General features: G+C 41.0%; 1 protein-coding gene across 5 annotated transcripts in view; it reads left to right on the top strand.

Moving 5' to 3' along the window:
* The window catches only part of PTPN5 (protein tyrosine phosphatase non-receptor type 5), a 77,745-nt gene that overhangs the window by 50,983 nt on the left and 7,348 nt on the right, over positions 1-19,414 (top strand). For all 5 annotated transcript variants that reach the window (XM_064714838.1, XM_064714836.1, XM_064714835.1 and 2 more), the window contains exons 6-12: positions 277-515; positions 3,169-3,358; positions 6,207-6,291; positions 8,644-8,723; positions 9,213-9,350; positions 12,665-12,775; positions 18,320-18,480. In XM_064714838.1, coding sequence (XP_064570908.1) covers positions 277-515; positions 3,169-3,358; positions 6,207-6,291; positions 8,644-8,723; positions 9,213-9,350; positions 12,665-12,775; positions 18,320-18,480 — 1,004 coding nt within the window. The remainder of the gene's footprint in view (positions 1-276; positions 516-3,168; positions 3,359-6,206; positions 6,292-8,643; positions 8,724-9,212; positions 9,351-12,664; positions 12,776-18,319; positions 18,481-19,414) is intronic.

A 19,414-nucleotide genomic window follows, 5' to 3' on the forward strand; every position in this document is an offset into this window, starting at 1 on the left:
GATGGTCACAAGCACATTCCACTTCCACTGTATCCCTGAGTTAAGCCTGGCTAGCTCTGTGGAAACCTCTGTGGCTGAAAGCAGGTTTGAATGGGTAAATGTGAATCCTTGCAACACACACCACAAAGCCACTCCTGCATGGAACATTCCTGTTCTTTTCAGTACTCTCCAATTCTAATGCAGACAGCTGGAGTGCTGCCCCAAAGACCTATGCCCTAGGCTATGTGGAAGGGCTGGCTACAAGCAGAAACTTGTTTAAATGTTTGTTTCCTCCAGGTTTGGCACCTCCTCAGAGCCCCTCCAGACCCCCCCTTTCCGCTGCAAGAGGACAGACGGCAGTCCGTGAGCCGGCAGCCCTCCTTCACCTACTCAGAGTGGACAGAGGATAAAAATGAAGATGACTTCCTAGATCTGGACCCCGTACCAGAGACTCCTGTCTTTGACTGCGTCATGGACATTAAAGCAGAGACAGACCCTGCTACTCTGACGGTTAAATCCGTGGGCTTGCAAGAAAGGTAGGGTACATGTGGCTAACAGGGAAAAGTCTGCTCCCAGATTTTCTGGGTTTAGGAGTTCTGTGCCTGGCAGGAAGCTTTATTGTCTTTGAAAGTCTTTGAAAGTGAATGTCACTTTCAAATGTGGCTGTGAAGTCAAGCACCTGCTTTATTTCCTGTCCTGTTTTCAGTCCAGTCATAAATACAAGTGTGTTAGTTAAACAGCACACAGTTTCTGGACAGCTGTCAACAAGTGCTGTTCTAAAGCATCATTTCTTCCCACTGAATACATCTATTTGTGTTTGATCAGTCTCTCACCACTCATCAAGACAGCAACTGCATTGCATGAAATGCCCTATGGAGTAGTAAAGGCTTTTACCTCTGAAAGAGGTGGGTCTCATTGATATGTTTTTTCCCCTGTCACTCGTAATGGAGGACTAGTCTTTTTCTCCAAAAGCAAACCACAGACAAAGTGATAGTCTTTAGTATTTCTCATATTAATGAGTTAATGAAGAAGTAAATGAATTATTCAAATGAACCCAGTAATGGAACTTTGGGGTGAGTTGGTATCCACTGCTTGAACCATAAGGGCAGCTTGAAAAAAGGAGTTTCTCAGGCAAGTCAGGAGCTTCTCAGAGAGGTTCACAGCTGGGAAAGGGCAGTTTCAAGATTAAAGGAAAATCTTTTTTGTGTTTTTTCAGTTGTTTTAGTGAAATAGAATAAAGGTCTTGATTATAGAATTCCTGCAAAGAAATTCTGCAAAAGTAAGGATGTTGCGAATAAAAATGAGGTTACTGAGAGGCCCAGCATAGCAAAGTATCACCTTTCTTTATTTCTAAGTTTTCAAGCTTATGGTGCTAACCATAGTTAATTCTCATCTCTAAAGCTTAAAACAAAGGACAGAGCATAGATTTTAAGAATACAGTGATGATTTTCTGAAGCTCCTCAGGATGCAGTAAAAAGGAGTGTTACAGGAGAGCTTTCAATTTGCACTCTTGTGGATTTTGAATGTTTTTTATTGCTTTATGGCTTGTTATAACATTGCCCTAAGATTTTATACCTTTTATTGTTTTAGTCTACCTTTATATGAAATTACAGTAACCTCTGGGGCTTGTCCCTGAAGCTTCTGCTTTGTTGCTTTTTCATTATAGACAAGATTGGGCTTGAAATATGTGAGTCATTTGTGTTCTCCACTATCCCTGATTTCATTCCATTTCTGTCACTTTAAAGGTGTGACATTTCTCCTCAGGTGACTGCTAGCCTCCATGAAAGACACTCACTGTATCAAGAGAATCAGGGAGTATTGCTTGAAGAATAAATCAGTTGGTTAAAGTAATGAATTACAATCAAAACCTGTCAAATAACTACAAGTGGGACAATGAAAGCAATTGCTTGAAGTTCTCAAACTAGGTGCAACGCAAACACTTCAGATATAAACTTGTTTTCAACATACACATGTCCTTGAGAAGACAGACATCATTTCAGGTTTGAGCTGTGCCCTGACAAACTTCATTTACATTACACATTGCTCACTTTTCCTTTGTTTGGTGTTGTGTCACCTACCTGTGCCTCTTTGGCATCCGTTCTGCTTTTCTCTTATTTCCCTCTCATTCTTTAACCACCTATGCAATTAAAAGGGTGGTCAGGAGCTAAATTCAAACACCACTGAATGTTGCTGAAGAAGAAATAATCTTATTTCTTCATGCTGAAGAGCTATTTAATGTAGGTAGTCACTTCTACCTTGAGAGAACCAAAAGAAATCCTTTTCAAATGCATCTCTTGGAGGAGAATTGTGGTAGCTGTTTAATAGCATAGGAGGGTGAGGTGAAATCCTTTGAAAGGTATCACTAAAGATTCCATGTCTGCCACTGGTGGCATTTCCCCATGGCTGTGAATCATAGCAGGAGGCAGGCTGCAAGTTCTTTTGGACAAAATCCTGAGTCTGGGAAAGGGCTGTGATCCAAGTGATGACTCCTGTCCTCTCTGTGAGTTGGTCATGCCTGCATGCCTACATGGTTTTATTAGCTCCTGCACACTCCTGCATACACCCTCTAACTAAATTTTTTGAGTCAAGATTCATCAAAAATAGGTTTACTGTATAAATGTATAGAACCTCTACCTAGTAATCATCATATTGTGTGGCTTTATTATTATGTTAAAGATATCTAAATTTAGATTCGCTGATGGCTTTTGAATCTTGCTTTTGTCTATCTTATGTGAGACTATCAGAAGCTCAGAAGTGCTTTAAAACTTTATTCATAGTAAGCATTTTGGCTTCTTTGGTTTATATTGTGACTAACTAACACAAAAAATTCTATGCTTAAGAGTGTCTTTTTATAATGTGACTGTTCAAGTGTTGGGACTTTCATTTTACCCTTCTTATGATGTACAGTTGTGGAAAGAACATTTTTCAGATAGAAAAATTATTCACTGCAGTTGGTTGGCTTTTTGTGTCTCTATTAAAGTTGAACTGGCAGTTTATCCCAAGATCTTACCCCAGCGATGTTTCAGGGTACAAAATCATCTTCTGCTCTCTTGTCTGCACAAAAAGCATCGCAGGTAGTGACTAAAATGACCCCATCAGAACCAGCTGGGTGATTTCCTGAGGTTGTTCATCTGTCATTGCTGGCAGTGATGGATCTGTTGTAAGCAAACTTTGACTCCTCTTTTGCAGGAGAGGTTCAAATGTTTCACTCACACTGGATATGTGCACCCCAGGCTGCTCTGAGCAAGGCTTTGGCTATGTCATGTCCCCACGGGAGCAGTCAGCCCGGGAATACCTCCAGGCTGCCTCCAACATCCTGACTGAAGAGGAGCTGCACAAGAAGGCACTGGATCCTTTCATACTCCAGGCAGAGTTCTTTGTGAGTGTCTGACCTCTCTCTTCCAGGAGCATCAATAAAAATGGGATGTTGTCTTTCTACAGAAGACCTTGGTATTATTGTCTGCCAGGTTAAAAGTAGTACACTCAAACTCTGCTTCTGTCAGTGAAGCATTTAATGCAATTCCCAAATTTGTCATTCCTTTAAATTACATTGTCTTTCAGTAAAGAAAGCTTTCATTGAAAGCTTTCAGTAGTGTTGTCACTTAAAAACTCGAGAATTGATCCCGCAAAACCAACAACAACAACAAGAAGTTTTTGTTTCATAGGATTTTTTTTTAACTGATGTATATTTCCTTTTTAACAACAGCAACAATAACCAAAAAAATCGCTAGAATTCAGAAGAAAAGCCTCATTTGCTATAAGCATAACTTCTTGAAAGGTGTCTGGAGTTGCCCTAGGGATGAAATTAGTCCTAATCCACCCTCTTTGCTGTTGAATACTTAATGTGGAGCTACTTTCTAAATCTAAACATTCTCTGGTTACCTGAAACACAGTGTGGCTCTGTCATTTAGCAGGAGCTAGAGAAATTTTTTTTTCTGGGGTTTTTCTCTGCACAAAAATAATTCACTACTTGTAAACTTCTGAAGTTAATACTGCCATGTCAAATACTCTCTTAAGCATGAAATCTCAGCAGAGCAGAGGAAGATTGTTTTGCAACATTACAGCCTTTTCAGCCTGTTCTCTTCATGACCTCTAAACATCTGAAAGGAAATGACCACTCTGATTATCACTTGCTGTCCTCCCTCCTTGCTCAGTTTCAGGGGCTTTTTTCCCTTTATGAGAACAGGGGGGTTCTCTGGGCTTCTGTTTTCAAGTAGAACACAAGGTATCTGTGGTCCTTAAGTCCTTTAGTGTTGTGCAAGTTGAAGGAAAGAAGCTTCTGTGTAGGCAAAGCCCTGATTCTTTTAAAGTAAAGTATCTATTGCTCCTTTAGGGAAGGAATGTTCACTTGGTGTCTGAACTGACTGCTGGACTAGTCCACGTACAGATTCACCAGTCTTTGAGCTATTCTGTAGCTTTCAAGCAGAGAAAATAATGTTAGATGTAGGAAAAAGTACACTTCATTTGTCTGAGAGATTTTGAATTAGGTTTCCTGGTGTTCATAGAATTATCCAGCAGCCATGCCATCCCAAGCTATTTTCATTGTTTAATGAAAACTGAAAGAGCACAAAATGCTGTGCAATCAAAATGTCATTTCTGTAATTAAAATTGTAAACCAGTTCTTTTTTATGAAACAGTTACCACCAGCTAGCTCTTCATCGTGTACTTTCGCTTTGTCTAACCTACTTGATTTTCAAAGTCCAGATCCCAGATGAAGCAAGCAGTTGTTTCATTTTGCAAGAAAAGTCAAGGAGCACATTAACAGGGCTAAATCCTGAAATTCATACAAGATTTAGAGTTTCTACTCAGACAGCAGTCCCGTTGATTTCACCAAGAATTGGCTTGTATACTGAATGACTTAAGACCCAAAAACAGCCCATGGAGCTTGGCTCAGGAAGAGTTTGGACTGACTAAATACCAAGGAACAATTGAGAAAAATATGAAGATTTTGTTCCTATGCAGTTCTCAAAATTGATAGGAGATTACTTCAACAAAATGTTTTTGTCCTTATTTGCCTCTGGTTAAAGCTAACAGTGTGCTCAGTGCTTTGTAAGAGGTGGATAGTCTTCTAAGCTTCCAGAGCTGACCTCAAATTGTTCCAGGGAAGATTTAGATTGGATATTAGGTGAAAATTATTCACTGAAAGGATGAACCACTGGAACAGACTGCCCAAGGAAGTGGTAGAATCACTATTCATCAAAGTGTTTGTAAACATGTGGATGTGGCACTTAGTGACATGGCTTAGCAGTCAACATGGAAGTCCTAGGTGAAAGGTTGGACTCACTGATCTTAGAGGTCATTTTCAGCCTTAATACTTCTCTGTTTCTGTAGTCCATAGCTCTGCTCACCTTAAATTTTTACCTCACTTGCCTTACTCAACCCTGATTCCTGTTCCCAGTCTGTGCTGTGGTGGTCTCTCAAATCCAGCATGCAGCAGCTGGGATGACCAGCTCTGCCTCCCAGTTCCTGTGAGCCGTCTCTCTGCTGAGCCTGGTTAACACATCCCTTCTCTTCACCTGCCTTCCTAGTCCAGCAGCTGGGAGGTTCCTGTTTGTTCCCACCTGGTATTAGCCCCTGATTGCAGGGGATGAGCAGTGGGGAATCGGAAGCCCCTCCATCTTCCTTGTTCTTTGCATCAGGGATAGGGAGTGCAGGCAATCCCTGAAGTCCCCTTTGCTGTCCTTCTCCATGGAGCTTGGCAGCACGATGAGCAAAGCAGTGACGCTTCCACGGCTCCATGGAGTCGGGTCAGCACACCAGCCTGTCATCATGTGTGTCATACTTTGTTGCTGGTGCAAGTTCCCAGCAGATTATTACTTTCCACCCTCAGAGAGGAAGCAATGTGAGTCAGAAAGGATGGTCCATCCTCTTGGAGCAGTGTCTTGCGTTCCACCTCTTGCATCGCTCTGTGCCTACACTTGCAATTCAGTTCTAATAATATTAGGAGTGAATATGTCATGCGTGTTACTCAATGAATTAGTCACTAGGAGCATTTTCACATGAAGGATTTCAGAAAAGAAAGTGACAGAAAAAGGAAACATCAATCATACTTTGGTGGTAAGTTGCCAGAGGTACTGTACAATATGTCCCAGCTGACTTCATCACTTTGCCTCCCTCGCAGGTAGGACATAATGGGCTTGGGGTTTTTATACCTCCTGTGAATCTAATAATACTACTGACTGTCTCTTATTGTTCGTGGGTTTTTTGTTTTTCTTTTCTTTTAACAGGAAATTCCAATGAACTTTGTTGATCCAAAGGAATATGATATTCCAGGCTTAGTGCGTAAGAATCGCTACAAAACAATTCTCCCAAGTAAGTTTCTGCTTTTTAAGTCACTGAGGCAGGATGGTTTATTCCACATGCTGGAGGGCTTTCATTTTCCTTTCCAGAGGGCATGAAATGTACTGTCACCACAATATATTGTCCAAAAGCCATGTTTACGGAGCAGCAGCATGGCTTCAAAGCATAAATTTCCAAAGAGGTAGAGAGCATGAAGAACTGAAATGCTGCTGATCCTCAGGGAAATGTAGGTTTTTTTAGTTATTAGAATTGCATCATTTGATGCTGCTTAAAAGTTGCACCCAAGAACTTGGTTTATTAAGATGTTTGTTATTTATTTCTTTGATTAAATTTCTTTTGAAAGACCAAATTCTAGCAGCATTATTTTCCTGACTGATGTTTTTTCAAATGCAGACTGAGAATATTGGGAACTGGCCTGATGGCATTAAGAGGACACAGAAAATTCTTTTTCTTTTCTATTATGCTAGTTTTATTTGTAGGCAGGAGTAGGAGTTTAGAGAAAACAGTTTGGTACAAGTTTTTACTAGTGTCGTCATTTTCCCCTCTCTCATACTTTACAATACTTTGAAAAGTGATACAATTGGATATCATGCCTTTTTTCTTTCCTCTAAGCTGTTGTTGGAAGGTGGTACCATCACTACAGTAGTCTTTTGAAAAATCCAAAAGGTTCAATGTCAGGTTAACAAATAGAAATGCAGTAAAGTCAAAAATGTCCTCAGCTACACCTAACAGTCAATGAATCCAGATTGAAAATGGCAAAAAGATTATTTTTAAGTCTACAAACTCCAGCAACTGCAGCCTGATGTGTGTGACTATTTTGATGACTTTGTATTCTACCTCAGACCAGAAGTGTAAAAGCATTTAACAGCCTTTGCCTATTGCTGTGATAATGGTTGAGGTGATTCATTCAAGTATTAATTTGCTGGTTTTGCTGCAATGGGAAGATTGCAAAAGTGGATATTGATTTCAGATGCTGAAGGTGCCAGATCTCTAAGTGATCTGTATATTCTGAATTTGGTATCTCTTCATCTCAGCCATATGGGTATCTGCCAGCAGCCACTGTTGTCTCTTTGACCTCCTCATCTCAGATAACTCAGATAACTCTTTCACTCTCTAAATGTTAACAACATCTCTCTAAACGTCAACAACTTTATAACTGGCCTCGTTATGATCTGAGCTTTTTTTTCTGAAAGAACTTTTAGCAACTTTGTCCCTGACTGTGGCCACAGGATGGCTTGATATTGCTGAGGAAAGGAGAGGGCTGAGTCTCTTATCCCACTGCCTCCATTTAACAGGGCTTGGTACTGGCAGTAAAGAGGGGTAGAAAGGAGACCTAAACATTCTCTTTGCACTTCAAAGCCAAAGATCCCAGAAAACATCAATCTGGTCTGTTTGCGGACAGCATTTCATGCTGCGTCTGTGTTTGTAGTACTGTAAAAATTATTGTGTACTCTGTCCTTAATATGATATTGGGTAAAGCACCATTTTTGCATAAATCTTATTCTGCTTTCTAAGTCAGCTGAAGTTTTTTTATGAAAAAGACACCTGTGGTTTGTTTTTAATATTATCTTGGTCATATACACCATTGCTGTTTGCTGAGGCCTCTGTCAGGAGGATGTTTCTTGTCAATGGTAACAAACTGTGTAGTACTGGTCAAAGTGGATGAATGTTGTGGGGCCTGTGTCAGGTCCCATTAAAATCAGTGAAACAGCCATTGTCTTCAGTAGGAAGTGGACTGAACTTCTTAAGTGGAATAATGTTTTCTTTTGTCATCTTATTAGAACAAGAATAATGCTTCATAAACAGCCTCAATGAAGGAGACTCAAGTACTGAAGAGACTTAAAATGCAAGAGACTGTTAATATTCTTTAATTTCTCTATAACCATTATATTTGTTAATAGCACATCTTGGAGTATGGTTCATTGCAAGATGAAACTGGGAAGGAGTTATTGTCATCTGGCTTGCCTGGGTGCAAGAAATGCATGTTTATGTTTTGGTAGAAAAGCTCTTCGCTATCATTTCACAAACAATATTCTAATGTCTTTGAAGCCAGAATGAGTCTGTTGACCTAACAGATTGAGAAATAATTTCCTGTAGCAGAAAACTGCTTTTCCAGAGTCATGCTGAGACACTGACTCAGGACCAATTAAGGCAGGCTTCAGAGAGTGGGTGAAACTGTCAGAAGGCTGCAAATTATCCCAACCATCCTTTCCCTTTTTTTAATGGTCTTAACATGGGGGTTTTCTAAGGCCACTCACATCTGCTGTGATGGCCATGAATGCATGTAAATGTCTTGCTGTACTAAATAATCTTGTGTGTCTCCTTCCTCTGATAAACTATTCCTTATCTCCTTACACCTTTCAGATCCTCACAGCAGAGTGTGCCTTACCTCAGCTGATCAGGATGACCCCCTCAGCTCTTACATCAATGCTAACTACATCAGGGTAAGAGCTCCATAGCCCAGTGTGTCTGCCCAGCCTCTGTCAGCCACTGTTAATGTAAACAGAATTGCAACACACAATGCCTTTAAAAGCATCCTAGCTCATCTGATTGCTCTTCTCTCCTGCTTACCTTAGCTGAAACCCCAATTTCAAAGTGCACCTGTACAGATTCAGACCAGACAGAAACATACTTCTACAGTTCTTGATGCAAAATTCCTTGTCAGCTGGCCTAACCAAGGTGCTGGATAATCAGCCTGAATAAGGCTCATGACCTGGCCAGAGTCATCTCAAGGCTGTAGGACACTCTTTGCTGGACTTATGTGAGTCTGCACTGTGCCTTTGCTCCATGTACACGTGTGCAGGAAAGAGATGGAGAGGAGAGCTGGTGCCACACAGTCCGCATTTCATCCAGGATAGCTCTCTGGTTTTTTAACCTTCAAGGTTGTGGTGGACATCCCTGTTAAAACTGATCTCTTGTTCTTTTGTTGGCAGGGCTATGGAGGAGAGGAAAAGGTATATATTGCTACTCAGGGACCGATAGTTAATACTGTCACTGACTTCTGGAGAATGGTGTGGCAGGAGCGTTCTCCCATCATTGTCATGATTACCAATATAGAAGAGATGAATGAGGTAATGCTGTTACATCCAGTCTATATTTTTATCTCTACCCCAGCAGTTGTTTTCAGCTTAGACACTATGCCAGCAAACAGAAGTTAGTTCAGTGGCCTGTGCAATCAGAGCCAGCATTAAATTCTTCAGGCTCAGAGAAGATGTGGGCTTCTCTTTCGCTTCAGTTTACTGTGAGTCCTGTTTTGCTGTCGGATTTCTCCTACTGTTGGTTTTGCCATTTTCCTTTCCCAGCTGACCTGAAACCCCTCCTAACCCAGCTCTATTTGCAGGCAGCCTTTGAAGTTCTTTCTGAAGGAATCAAAAGCAATAGTACCCCATAACTGCTAAGGCTGAATATCTTTAATCAGTAGAGTTGCTGCTGCTTTATCTTGCATTTATTATGATTTGATGTCTACATGCACATCTCATTGAGGAAGTACCTGACTTCTGTATGATAATGAACAACTAGAACTGACTTGGATATTGAGAACCTTCCCCTGAAAGAGTCTAGGGAATGCTTATGAAATACTGAAATTAAGATGCTGAAATTTTCTATTTGCCACCTACCATAAATTAAACTGTAGTGATGTTTGTGCTAATCCACTTAAAGTGAATTCTTCCCTTTTTTTGCAGTTTATAATACTGCAGCCCTCCAGCTGTTCATTACTTACCTGCTGAAATCTTCCCCCTGCAGCAGAGTTGCCAGAACTTTGTGCCTGGGCTTCAGCTCACAGACAGGTAGCTGAGCTCACATCTGCCTTTACTGGCAGTGTAAGATGTGAGAAATTGGTCTGGGCATGTGTTGGGCACTGCATCTTCCCCCACCACTAAGCAGCAAGGCTAGGTGGAGATGTCCAAATGTTGTTTCTTAAGCTGCAGCACCACTATATATCAGGCTTGTCCTTGAGAACAGATTAGTAATTTAGGTTAGAGATTTTTGTTTGGAGAAGAAGCTTTAGATGCTAAGAAGGCAAAGAATATGGGCAAACATCCAGAATACAGACAGAGTTGTAGTTTATCTGCTAGCTGGTAGCTTAGTGCCCATAATCATGTGTGTGCAGAAACCTTTGCTTTTCACAGATATAAAATAAATATGTTCATGTATTTTTTCAACTTAATTGAAGAAAAGATATGAACAAGACTGACACAGAATTATGATGCTTTGCAAGTTAAAAATGGTCATTTATTACATCTGGCTCATTAGAAATGTCCTGTCAAGGATTGCTAAAAACATGAAGAGTATGTTGCTGATCTGAATGCTTTGTTTGCACTCAGGTTTTGAATTTGCACCTGCCTGTATCTGAGCAGCAGCACTGAAGCAATAACTTGCTCATTAATCAAAGTTGCCATTTTCTGGCACATACAACATTAAAATGTCGTAACATAGTTTGTACCCCAGAATCCTTTGCAGACTTTGAGGTTTAAAGAAGATGCAGAGGAAATGCTGGTCCTGAATGACATATCTGAAATGCTCTTCAACTATAGTTTTCATAACAAGATTGTATAACAGGAAGGCAAAATAACTTTTATGTCTGGATTGCCTCCTACCTGCAGTGACCAAGTGTTTCAACCCTCCTATCAGTCTTGGGGAGCAGTGCACTGCAGTGCTGGTGCACTATAGAACTGGAGCTTGCTACAGCCTGTATATCACAACAGAGCTGCCGAGTCTTTCCTGATACATTTTTGTCAAAAATGTATTGATGTCAGCAATATCAGCCATAAATACAACGTCCTTTCATGCAAACATCTTCTATACTCACTCCATTTATCTGCAACACTTCTATTAATAGATGAATAGCAGGACTCAAAGTACATAGATTCAAACCGAAAAGTTTTGTTCAGCAATGATGCTAGTAAGAGAGACTTTGAGCTTTTTCTCAGTGCAATGGCTTCAGTAATGTGAGGATTAAAAGCTCTGCACCTCAGCCCTCTGTCACTTCTAATCTGAATTGACAGACAGCCCCCAGAAATGAGTGGGCAATCTTACTCCACTCCTTTAAGCAGAGCAATGTCTGTGCTATTGATAGCTGGTAGCGCTCTCGACAATTTTTGCAGTGGATTCTGCAGTTTATGAGTAGACAAAGAAAAAACACAATCTGCATAAATAACTTTGCAGAAACACAGTGGGCCACACTCCCAGTGGGTTATTAACTGATGTACTGTGCAGATGGAACAACTCTGATTCTCCCACACAAAAATTTTGACTCAGTAACTTTGCAGGGTACTTTTCTGTTGTTAGTCTTTCTCCTCAAGTGGAATTACGTTTGGTGAGGGAGAGAAAAATCATTCAACTTGTTTCCTCTAAGATTGTATACAGCTGTGTAAAAGAGAAATCTTACAAGCATCATCTTTCCTGAGGTTTGTTGAGTAGCAGATACCTGCTCCCCTGTGATAATGAAATAGCTTCTTGCATTATCACAAGAGAGCTTTTTTCTCAGCCTCTGCCTGATTCGTGTCATTCCTTGTCCATCAACTAATTTGTGCACCATATTGAAATGCCTGCCTCTGCCTTTGCATATTGATTAATTTAGAGAAACTAATTACAAAACCAGTCTTTTTTAGCCCTCCTTCCAGGATCAGAGGGACCTACAAATTTGCACTGTCTCATCTCTAGTGTATCAGTACCACAGAGTAGATCTGCAAATGGACTGTAGTTTCTGTGTTTCCAAGTGTCAGGTTATGCTGGCTGTATCTCTTACTGGCTTTTGGCAAAACCAAATGTAGTAGTCCAATCTCTCTCACAGCCTTTTACTTCCCTATCTTTGAAAGATTCTCACTGACAATTTTAAGTGGATTTTCGTGCATTATCTATTTTCCCAAGCATCCCCAGTCATGTTATTTTGTGCAAAAACATATGCAAATTATCATTTTATATTCAGAGAGCACTGAGCCATTATAAAAAATAGAAAAGCTGTATTTTGTGTTTCTACATCAGTATATATGAAGCACAGATATATTGGTAACTGGTGTATATTATACTAATCATTATTATCTCAAGATTAATTTAAAACACAAGCACATTGCCACCAGCCTCTCTAATGAACCTTCAAAATGCACATCAGTTGCATAAAGATAAATAAGGATGTGTGCATTTAAAAGCATTGGTTAGTAATTACTTGATTTGTGCATTTTTAATCAAGCAATCAGGCTATTATGGATGCAGCAAAAATCAACTGAAATGTGGTCCCTGTTTAGTAAGTGAAAGCTTGTACTTATTATAGAAACAAAATTTATTCATATTCATCTATGCATGTGCTATATTCAATTTCAGAGGAGAAAGAAACCAAGCCTCCCTTGATACCTGCTTAACTGGATTTGTTTTATATTGCACACAGAAATGCACAGAATATTGGCCAGAGGAACAGGTCACCTATGAAGGAATAGAAATCACAGTTAACAGAGTCATACAAGCAGACGATTACCGTTTAAGGCTCATCACCCTAAAGGTAAATCATTCCAATGTACTTACAGTAGCTTAGCTGTCTAAACCTATGAATGCAGATGTTCAAGGGGAGTTGTGTAGAAAGCTTCTGCACAGTGTCAGTGTAGTGCTGGACAAATACCACTTTTCATTACTGAAGTCATTGTAGCTTTGCCCAGTTCACCAACATGAAAGTTACAGGAAAAGCAGCAGTCAGAGTTTTAGGCTGCATGTGTACAGTCTGAAAGCCACCAGGCCAGTTGTGTTAGTATGGGGTTCACTGGGTAAGAAATCAGTGTATCATTCTGTGCCTTTGTCCTCCAGGTTCATTGACCATTGTGAATGAAATGTCAGCTCACAGAGCGCGTCTTACTTTGCAAGTGTAGTTTCATATACCAGTAACCATTCTATCATCTTGTGGATAGAAAGTTTCAGTACTGGTTTAATTTTTTAAGAACTTACATACTACTTATTCTAAAGTAACAAAGTCTTATTTTACAACTCTTTCCATTGCTAAGTTCTGGAATATCAAGCTACATGTTTTAGTAACAGTCTGTTTACATAAACTTGATACGTCTTTCATCTGCCAGATCTACCCCAACCTCAGTATAACACAACAATTCCTTTCCAAGCTGGAAAAACTCTTCTTTTATCCAACCAGTTTCAAGTCTCTTCAGCCATATGCTAATGGGCAGAAAGCCAGCATATGACAGCCCATGTCTGGATTCAGAGTGTAGAAAGTCTGTCACTCATGCTTTTGGCAAAGGCAGCAAGGAGAAAATTGCACTCCATGACAAGTGGGAAGTGAAGAATATCTACATGTTGCTGGGTTGCAGCTCATCTGGTCTTGCTTTCAGTTAGACAATGGTTTTGTTTTCAGTACTAGTAGGTCAATGTCTCTTCCCTCCACCCTCAAATGTCAGGATGTGAATTGCTGAGTTCTAGAGCTGAAAGAAAGATTCCATTTAAGTTACCTTTCCCTAGACCTGTACATTTGCCATTTAATGGCAATAGTTGAGCAGCAGCTCTGAACCATGCCTACATTAAGTGACTTGGTAGTGAAAACTGGACAAGCCATTAATTGACTTAGGTTTGCCCTTAAACAGGAGTGTTCAGAAATACATGATTACTGCATGCTTTACAGAGTGGACTGTCATTTTTTTCTCCATACAGCGGACAAGATTTGTCAGGTTTTGGGAACTTAGGAAAAGCTCAGGCTATAGGCAAGACTTGTTTTCTGTTCTCAGAGAAAGCTGCTAGTGTCTAGCCACTGAGTCATGATTTCAGCTACAGAATACGTGCTGTAGACTTCAAACTGTCTATTAAATCTTGCTTCCTCCTAGCTGTTCCCAAGTCTTCTCAGTCCCAAGGAACTATCAATAGAGAATATTTTGTTCAAGTCAAAGCAGAAGTGTACAGAACCACAGAAGTCAGGATGCTCCAAGCAGAAGCATAAAACTTTTAACACAGCAGACAAAACTAAAGGCATCCAGAGTTCATCACTAGAACTTTGTATGTTTTCTGTTGCTGTCAACTAAATGATTTATGTAGTGATTCATGTTTCTCTTCAGATGACTTTTACTTTTCTGTCAGTGTTATTGACAGCATTTTTATTATAATTTTTCACAACTGAGATAAGAATTGGGTGTTCATAACTTCTGTGACTCACACATAGTCACACATTCAAAAGCAACTGTGTTTCAGAGCAGTGTTGATATGATTTACTGTAGTGAGTTTGAGTGCTATTCATGATAACTAGTTGTGCTCTCTTAAACAAAGTATTTTCTCCCTAGGATAAATAACCTAAGGCCAGACTCTGTGCTATGATAGTAAGAGTCTCTGTTCCTGAAGTGAGCTAGACACAGCCTTAAGGATCCTGTGGCTGTGCTTCAGTGAGCACTTTAAACCCAGTGTAAGATGGAACAACATCTCAATGAAGCTGAGCCTCCCTTGTCCAGCTCTCTTGTTCTGATCCTTGAGCCATCTCCCATGTGCCCTCACAAGTGTTTGTGATTGTGTGCCAAGCTAAAGGAAGAAACTGATTGATCCATCTGAAAATTAATCCATCTCAAGAAAGGAAAACAATTTAACATGATTGCTTTCCCAATCTAGTTCACTGTGAAGTTGTGCAAAAGCTCTGTCATCCAAAGAGAAGAGTGGAAAATGCACAACCACAGAGCATCCAGTGACTGACAAGCACAGGGAGGGACTTGGGAGTATATGTGACAAACTGTTTTCAGATTTTTGTGCCTTGTTCTTCAGAAAGAGTTATATTTGTCAATTTTTTTTCTCTCTTCAACTCATCCAGCCATGGTTTGAAGGGAGGGTTGTGGAATCTAACACTTTTGTTCTTGGACCTTTTGCAAACATTTACTTTGCCCTGTGCCAGCTGGCTTGTGCAGTGGCTGCAAGGGTAAGGCCAGTTCCCTGGGCACCATGTTACTATTTTGCACCTTTAGAAATCAGACAGAAGGATTTCACTCTGAACACACAAAATCAGAAGCTCACAGCACTACTTGGCACTCCAAAAAGGAAACAGCACATTTGCTATATTCATAACCATGCTGAGACAGAAAATCAGAATTTGTGTCTCTCAAAAAGACCTGGACTGCAGCTAGATACAATTCCCACCTTCCATACTGCCTCTGACTTTCTCACCGTGTCTAAGAGAAGAGTAGAATTGACAGGAGACCGATATAAGTCTGTCTGTCAGAAGAGATAGAAAAATAAGCTCCCATCTCTCTCCCTCATCTATTTATCTAGCTATCAGAGACAGAGATATGGCTCCTGGCTCTCTGTCTGTCAAATACATTATGAAAGCAATTATGTCACAAGCACAGCTCTGGCTTTGCTGAATGAATCTGTCAAGAGGGAACAGACCGCCTGGAGTGTTTTGCACACAGCTCTTGGCACTAAAAGAGCAAAATACTTTGTGGGGGAAGGAATTTTTGGTGGTGTTTTTTTTTTGTTTTGTGGGGTTTTTTGTTTGTTTTTTGTTAAGGCAGTTTGCTGAAGTGCAGTCGTAATATTGGAAGTCCAGATTTCTGTGTTGTGTGGCTTCCCATTTGGATTTCTGTTCCATTTAGCATTCACATAATGGTTGGGGTTGGAAGGAACCAGTGGAGATCATCTGGTCCAACCTGCCTGCTACAGCAAGTTCCCCTAAAACCAGGTTCTATGTGCTTGTGTCCAGGTGAGTCATGAATATCCAAGAGAAAAAGACTCCACAAACTCTCTGGACAGCCTGTTTCAGTGCTCTATCACCCTCAAAAAATTTTTCCTCGTGTTCAGATGGAACTTTCTGTGCTTCAGTTTGTGCCCCTTGACCTGTAGCCAAGCCCTACTGAAAAGAGCCTTGACCCATCCTCTTGACACCCTCCCTTCAGATACCTACAGATTTTGACAAGGGCCCCTCTTAGTTGTGTCTCCTCTAAGCTAAACAGGCCCAGCTCCTTCTAAGTGAGGTCCTCCAGTGTCCTAATCATCTTCATGGCTCTCCACTGGACCCTCTCCAGTAGTGCCTTGTCTCTCCTGAGCTGGGGAGCCCACAACTGGACACAGCACCCCAGGTGAGTGGAGTGCCCCCTCTCTAGGGCTGAGGAGAGAGGCAGGATCACCACTCACAATGTGAAAACTCTGCTTTTCTTAATGCACCGTGGGATACCTTTGGCCCCCTTGGCCACAAGGGCACTGCTGGCTCATGGACAGCTTGTTGTTCACCAGATCCTTTCTCCACAAGGCTGCTTTCCAGCTGGTCAGCCCCCACACTGTACTGATGCCTGGGGTTATTCTTCTCCATATGCAGGACCTGTACTTTCTGTGTTGAACTTCATCAGTTCCTCTCTGTCCAACTCTCCAGCCTGCCCAGGTCTCATGGAATGGCAGCACTGCTTTCTGGTGTGTCAGCCACTCCTCCTACTTTTGCATCATCATCAAGAAAAGTACTGAGGGTATTTTCTGCCCCTTCATCCAGGTCATTGATAAGTAAACTGAACATGCTGAACCCAGTACTGATCTCAGGGGAAGGCCACTGGCTATGGGCCTTCAACTGGATTCTTGGCTGCAGATCACAGTTTTTGGACCCGTTCAGCCAGTTCTCAATACATCTCACTGTCCACTCATCTAATCTATGCTTCCTGAGCTTACCTCATGAGGAGATTATGGGAGACAGGGTGAAAAGCCCTGCTTTTTTGAAGTCAAGATAGACAATATTCCTGTTCTCCTCTCATCCACCCAGCGAGCCATACTGTCATATGAACCTTTCAAGCTGGTCAAGCATGATTTCCCCCTGGAAAATCCATAATGAATAATTCAGATAACCTTTTCCTCCACATGTGTAGAGGTGATATGCAGGGTGAGGTATTTAATTGCCTTTTTAGGGTGGAACTGAGGCTGACTGGTGTGTAGCCACCTGGGTCAGCTGAGGGAGGCCTCTTGCTGTCTTTTTGAAGACTGGAGTGGCATTGGCTTTCCTTCAGTCTTCAGGCATCTCTCCTGTTCTCCATGATCTTTCCAAGATAATGGAGAGTGACTTAGCAGTAACATCTGCCTGCTCCCTCAGCACTCATGGGTAGATGCCATTGGAGCCCATGGATTTGTGGGTTTGAGGTTTACGTAAATGCTTTCTAACCCAGTGCTCATCAACCAAAAGAAAGTTGGCTTTTTCTCCAGAATTTCTTGCCTTCAAGGTCTGGGATTCTTGAGGGCCAGCATTGGCAATGATGACTGAAACAAAGAAGGCATTCAGTAACTCTGCCTTCTCTGTATCCTCTACCACCAGGGCTCCTATGTCATTCAGCAGTGGGGCTACATTTCCCCTGCTCTTCCTTTTGCTACTGATGCAACTGAAGAAACCCTTCTTGTTGTCCTTGACATCCCTTGCCAGATTTAATTTCATGTCGCCCTTAACCTTTCTTGTCACATCTCTGCATACTTTGACAACATTTTTATATTCCTCCCAAGTGCCATGTCTATTTTTCCATATTCCATAGATTTTCTTCTTGTGGTTTGGTTGTTTGTGGGTTTTTTTGCCACAAGCTTCTTGTTCATCCATGCATGGCTCCTGCCCTCTTTGCATGATTTCTTACCCAGAGGGATGCACCAAAATTCAGCTTGGAGGAAGTGATGCTTGAATATTAATAAACTGTCTTGGATTCCCTGTCTTCTAGGGTTTTAACTCAAGGGATTCCTGCAATTAAGTCCTTGAAGGAATCAAAGTTAGCTCTTCCAAAGTTCAGGCTTGTAATCCTACTTATTGCCCTTGCTCCTTCCATGTAGGATCTTTCACCATCTCTTGGTCACTGCAGCCAAGGCTGCTCCCAACCTTCACGTGCCCAAACATGTACTTAAGACAAGGTCACCTCTCCTTGTTGTCTCCTCCACCACCTGTGTCAAAAAGATCACATCAGTGCTCTGCAGCAATCTCCTGGACTCTGTGTGCTCAGCCGTCTTCTGTTTCCAGCAGGTTGATTTTATCTTAGTCGTAAAGGGAAGGCCATGTTTCAGCATCAATTTTACAATGAGAAGTTCTTGTAAAACTTTTGTGGTGTTTGTCTTAACTGAATTGCAGAAAGGAGAAGAGGTGAGAAACCTGAAACATTACTGGTACACGTCTTGGCCAGACCAGAAGACACCAGACCAGGCCCCTCCTCTGCTACAGCTAGTACTGGAAGTGGAAGAGGCCATGCAGAGCGCAGAGGAGAAGAATGCCCCAGTGATTGTTCATTGCAGGTAAATAAATGTTCTGTCTGAATTCCAAGGCTTTCTTTGCATACAGTGACACAGTGCAGAGGCTGCCACACAGGCCATCAGTCACATGTGAGAAATCTTGGCCAACTGCTGCTGAAATGTGCTTGGAACTTCAAAGCTTAGTGGCAATGATTTTCTATTACCAAGTGTTGCATTCAGATACAGACAGAGTCAACCATAGAAGCTGGCAGTGGTTCAGTTACTTGTGAGAATAATTTCATAGTAATAATTACCTTTGAAGGGCCAGGTTAGGAAAGATTAGCATACATTAGGTGAAATTGAGTACAAAAACACATGCAAGCAGACAAATAATAGCACTAAATTTTAAGCATCAAACCTCCCTGTTTTGTGGAGTCCTTCTTTGCTTTTTTTTTTTTTTTTAATAGATTATTATTAGGCCAAAGACAATAATTTAAATATAACACATAAATGAAAGGATGACAAAGCTGGTTACAGCAAGTACTAATCAATAGTCAGGAAATGTATGCAATTGATAGTAACACTGAAGTGTCAGTAAGAATCCCTGGCAAAGATGAAAGCTTCTTATATGGAAGGAGTAAAATCTTTGCAGTGGCCTATTCCTGATGAAAAAATTGTAATTATCAATCAGAGCAGAATAAAAATAGATGAGGATAGATACTTCTCTTCTGTCCTGAGAAAGAAGTGGGATGATATACTGATCATTTGTAGATGTGATTAACTGTGTTCTTTTGCACTGCTATCTAGGGAGCGTGTTAAGCATCAGCAACCACTATTAAATCAGATATGCTAGTTGATTTTCACCCCAAGAGTGGTTAAAAAAAGTTGATTCATGCACTCTAAGCCATTAAAGTTTAATACAGATGAATTACAGGTCTTGGAAAGTTGGAGAAGTTCCACGGGTCAAAAAGGAAGCCCTGTTTTGCCAGTGTTTAGG

Source organism: Zonotrichia leucophrys, chromosome 5, assembly GCF_028769735.1.
Source record: "Zonotrichia leucophrys gambelii isolate GWCS_2022_RI chromosome 5, RI_Zleu_2.0, whole genome shotgun sequence".
NCBI lineage: Eukaryota > Metazoa > Chordata > Aves > Passeriformes > Passerellidae > Zonotrichia > Zonotrichia leucophrys.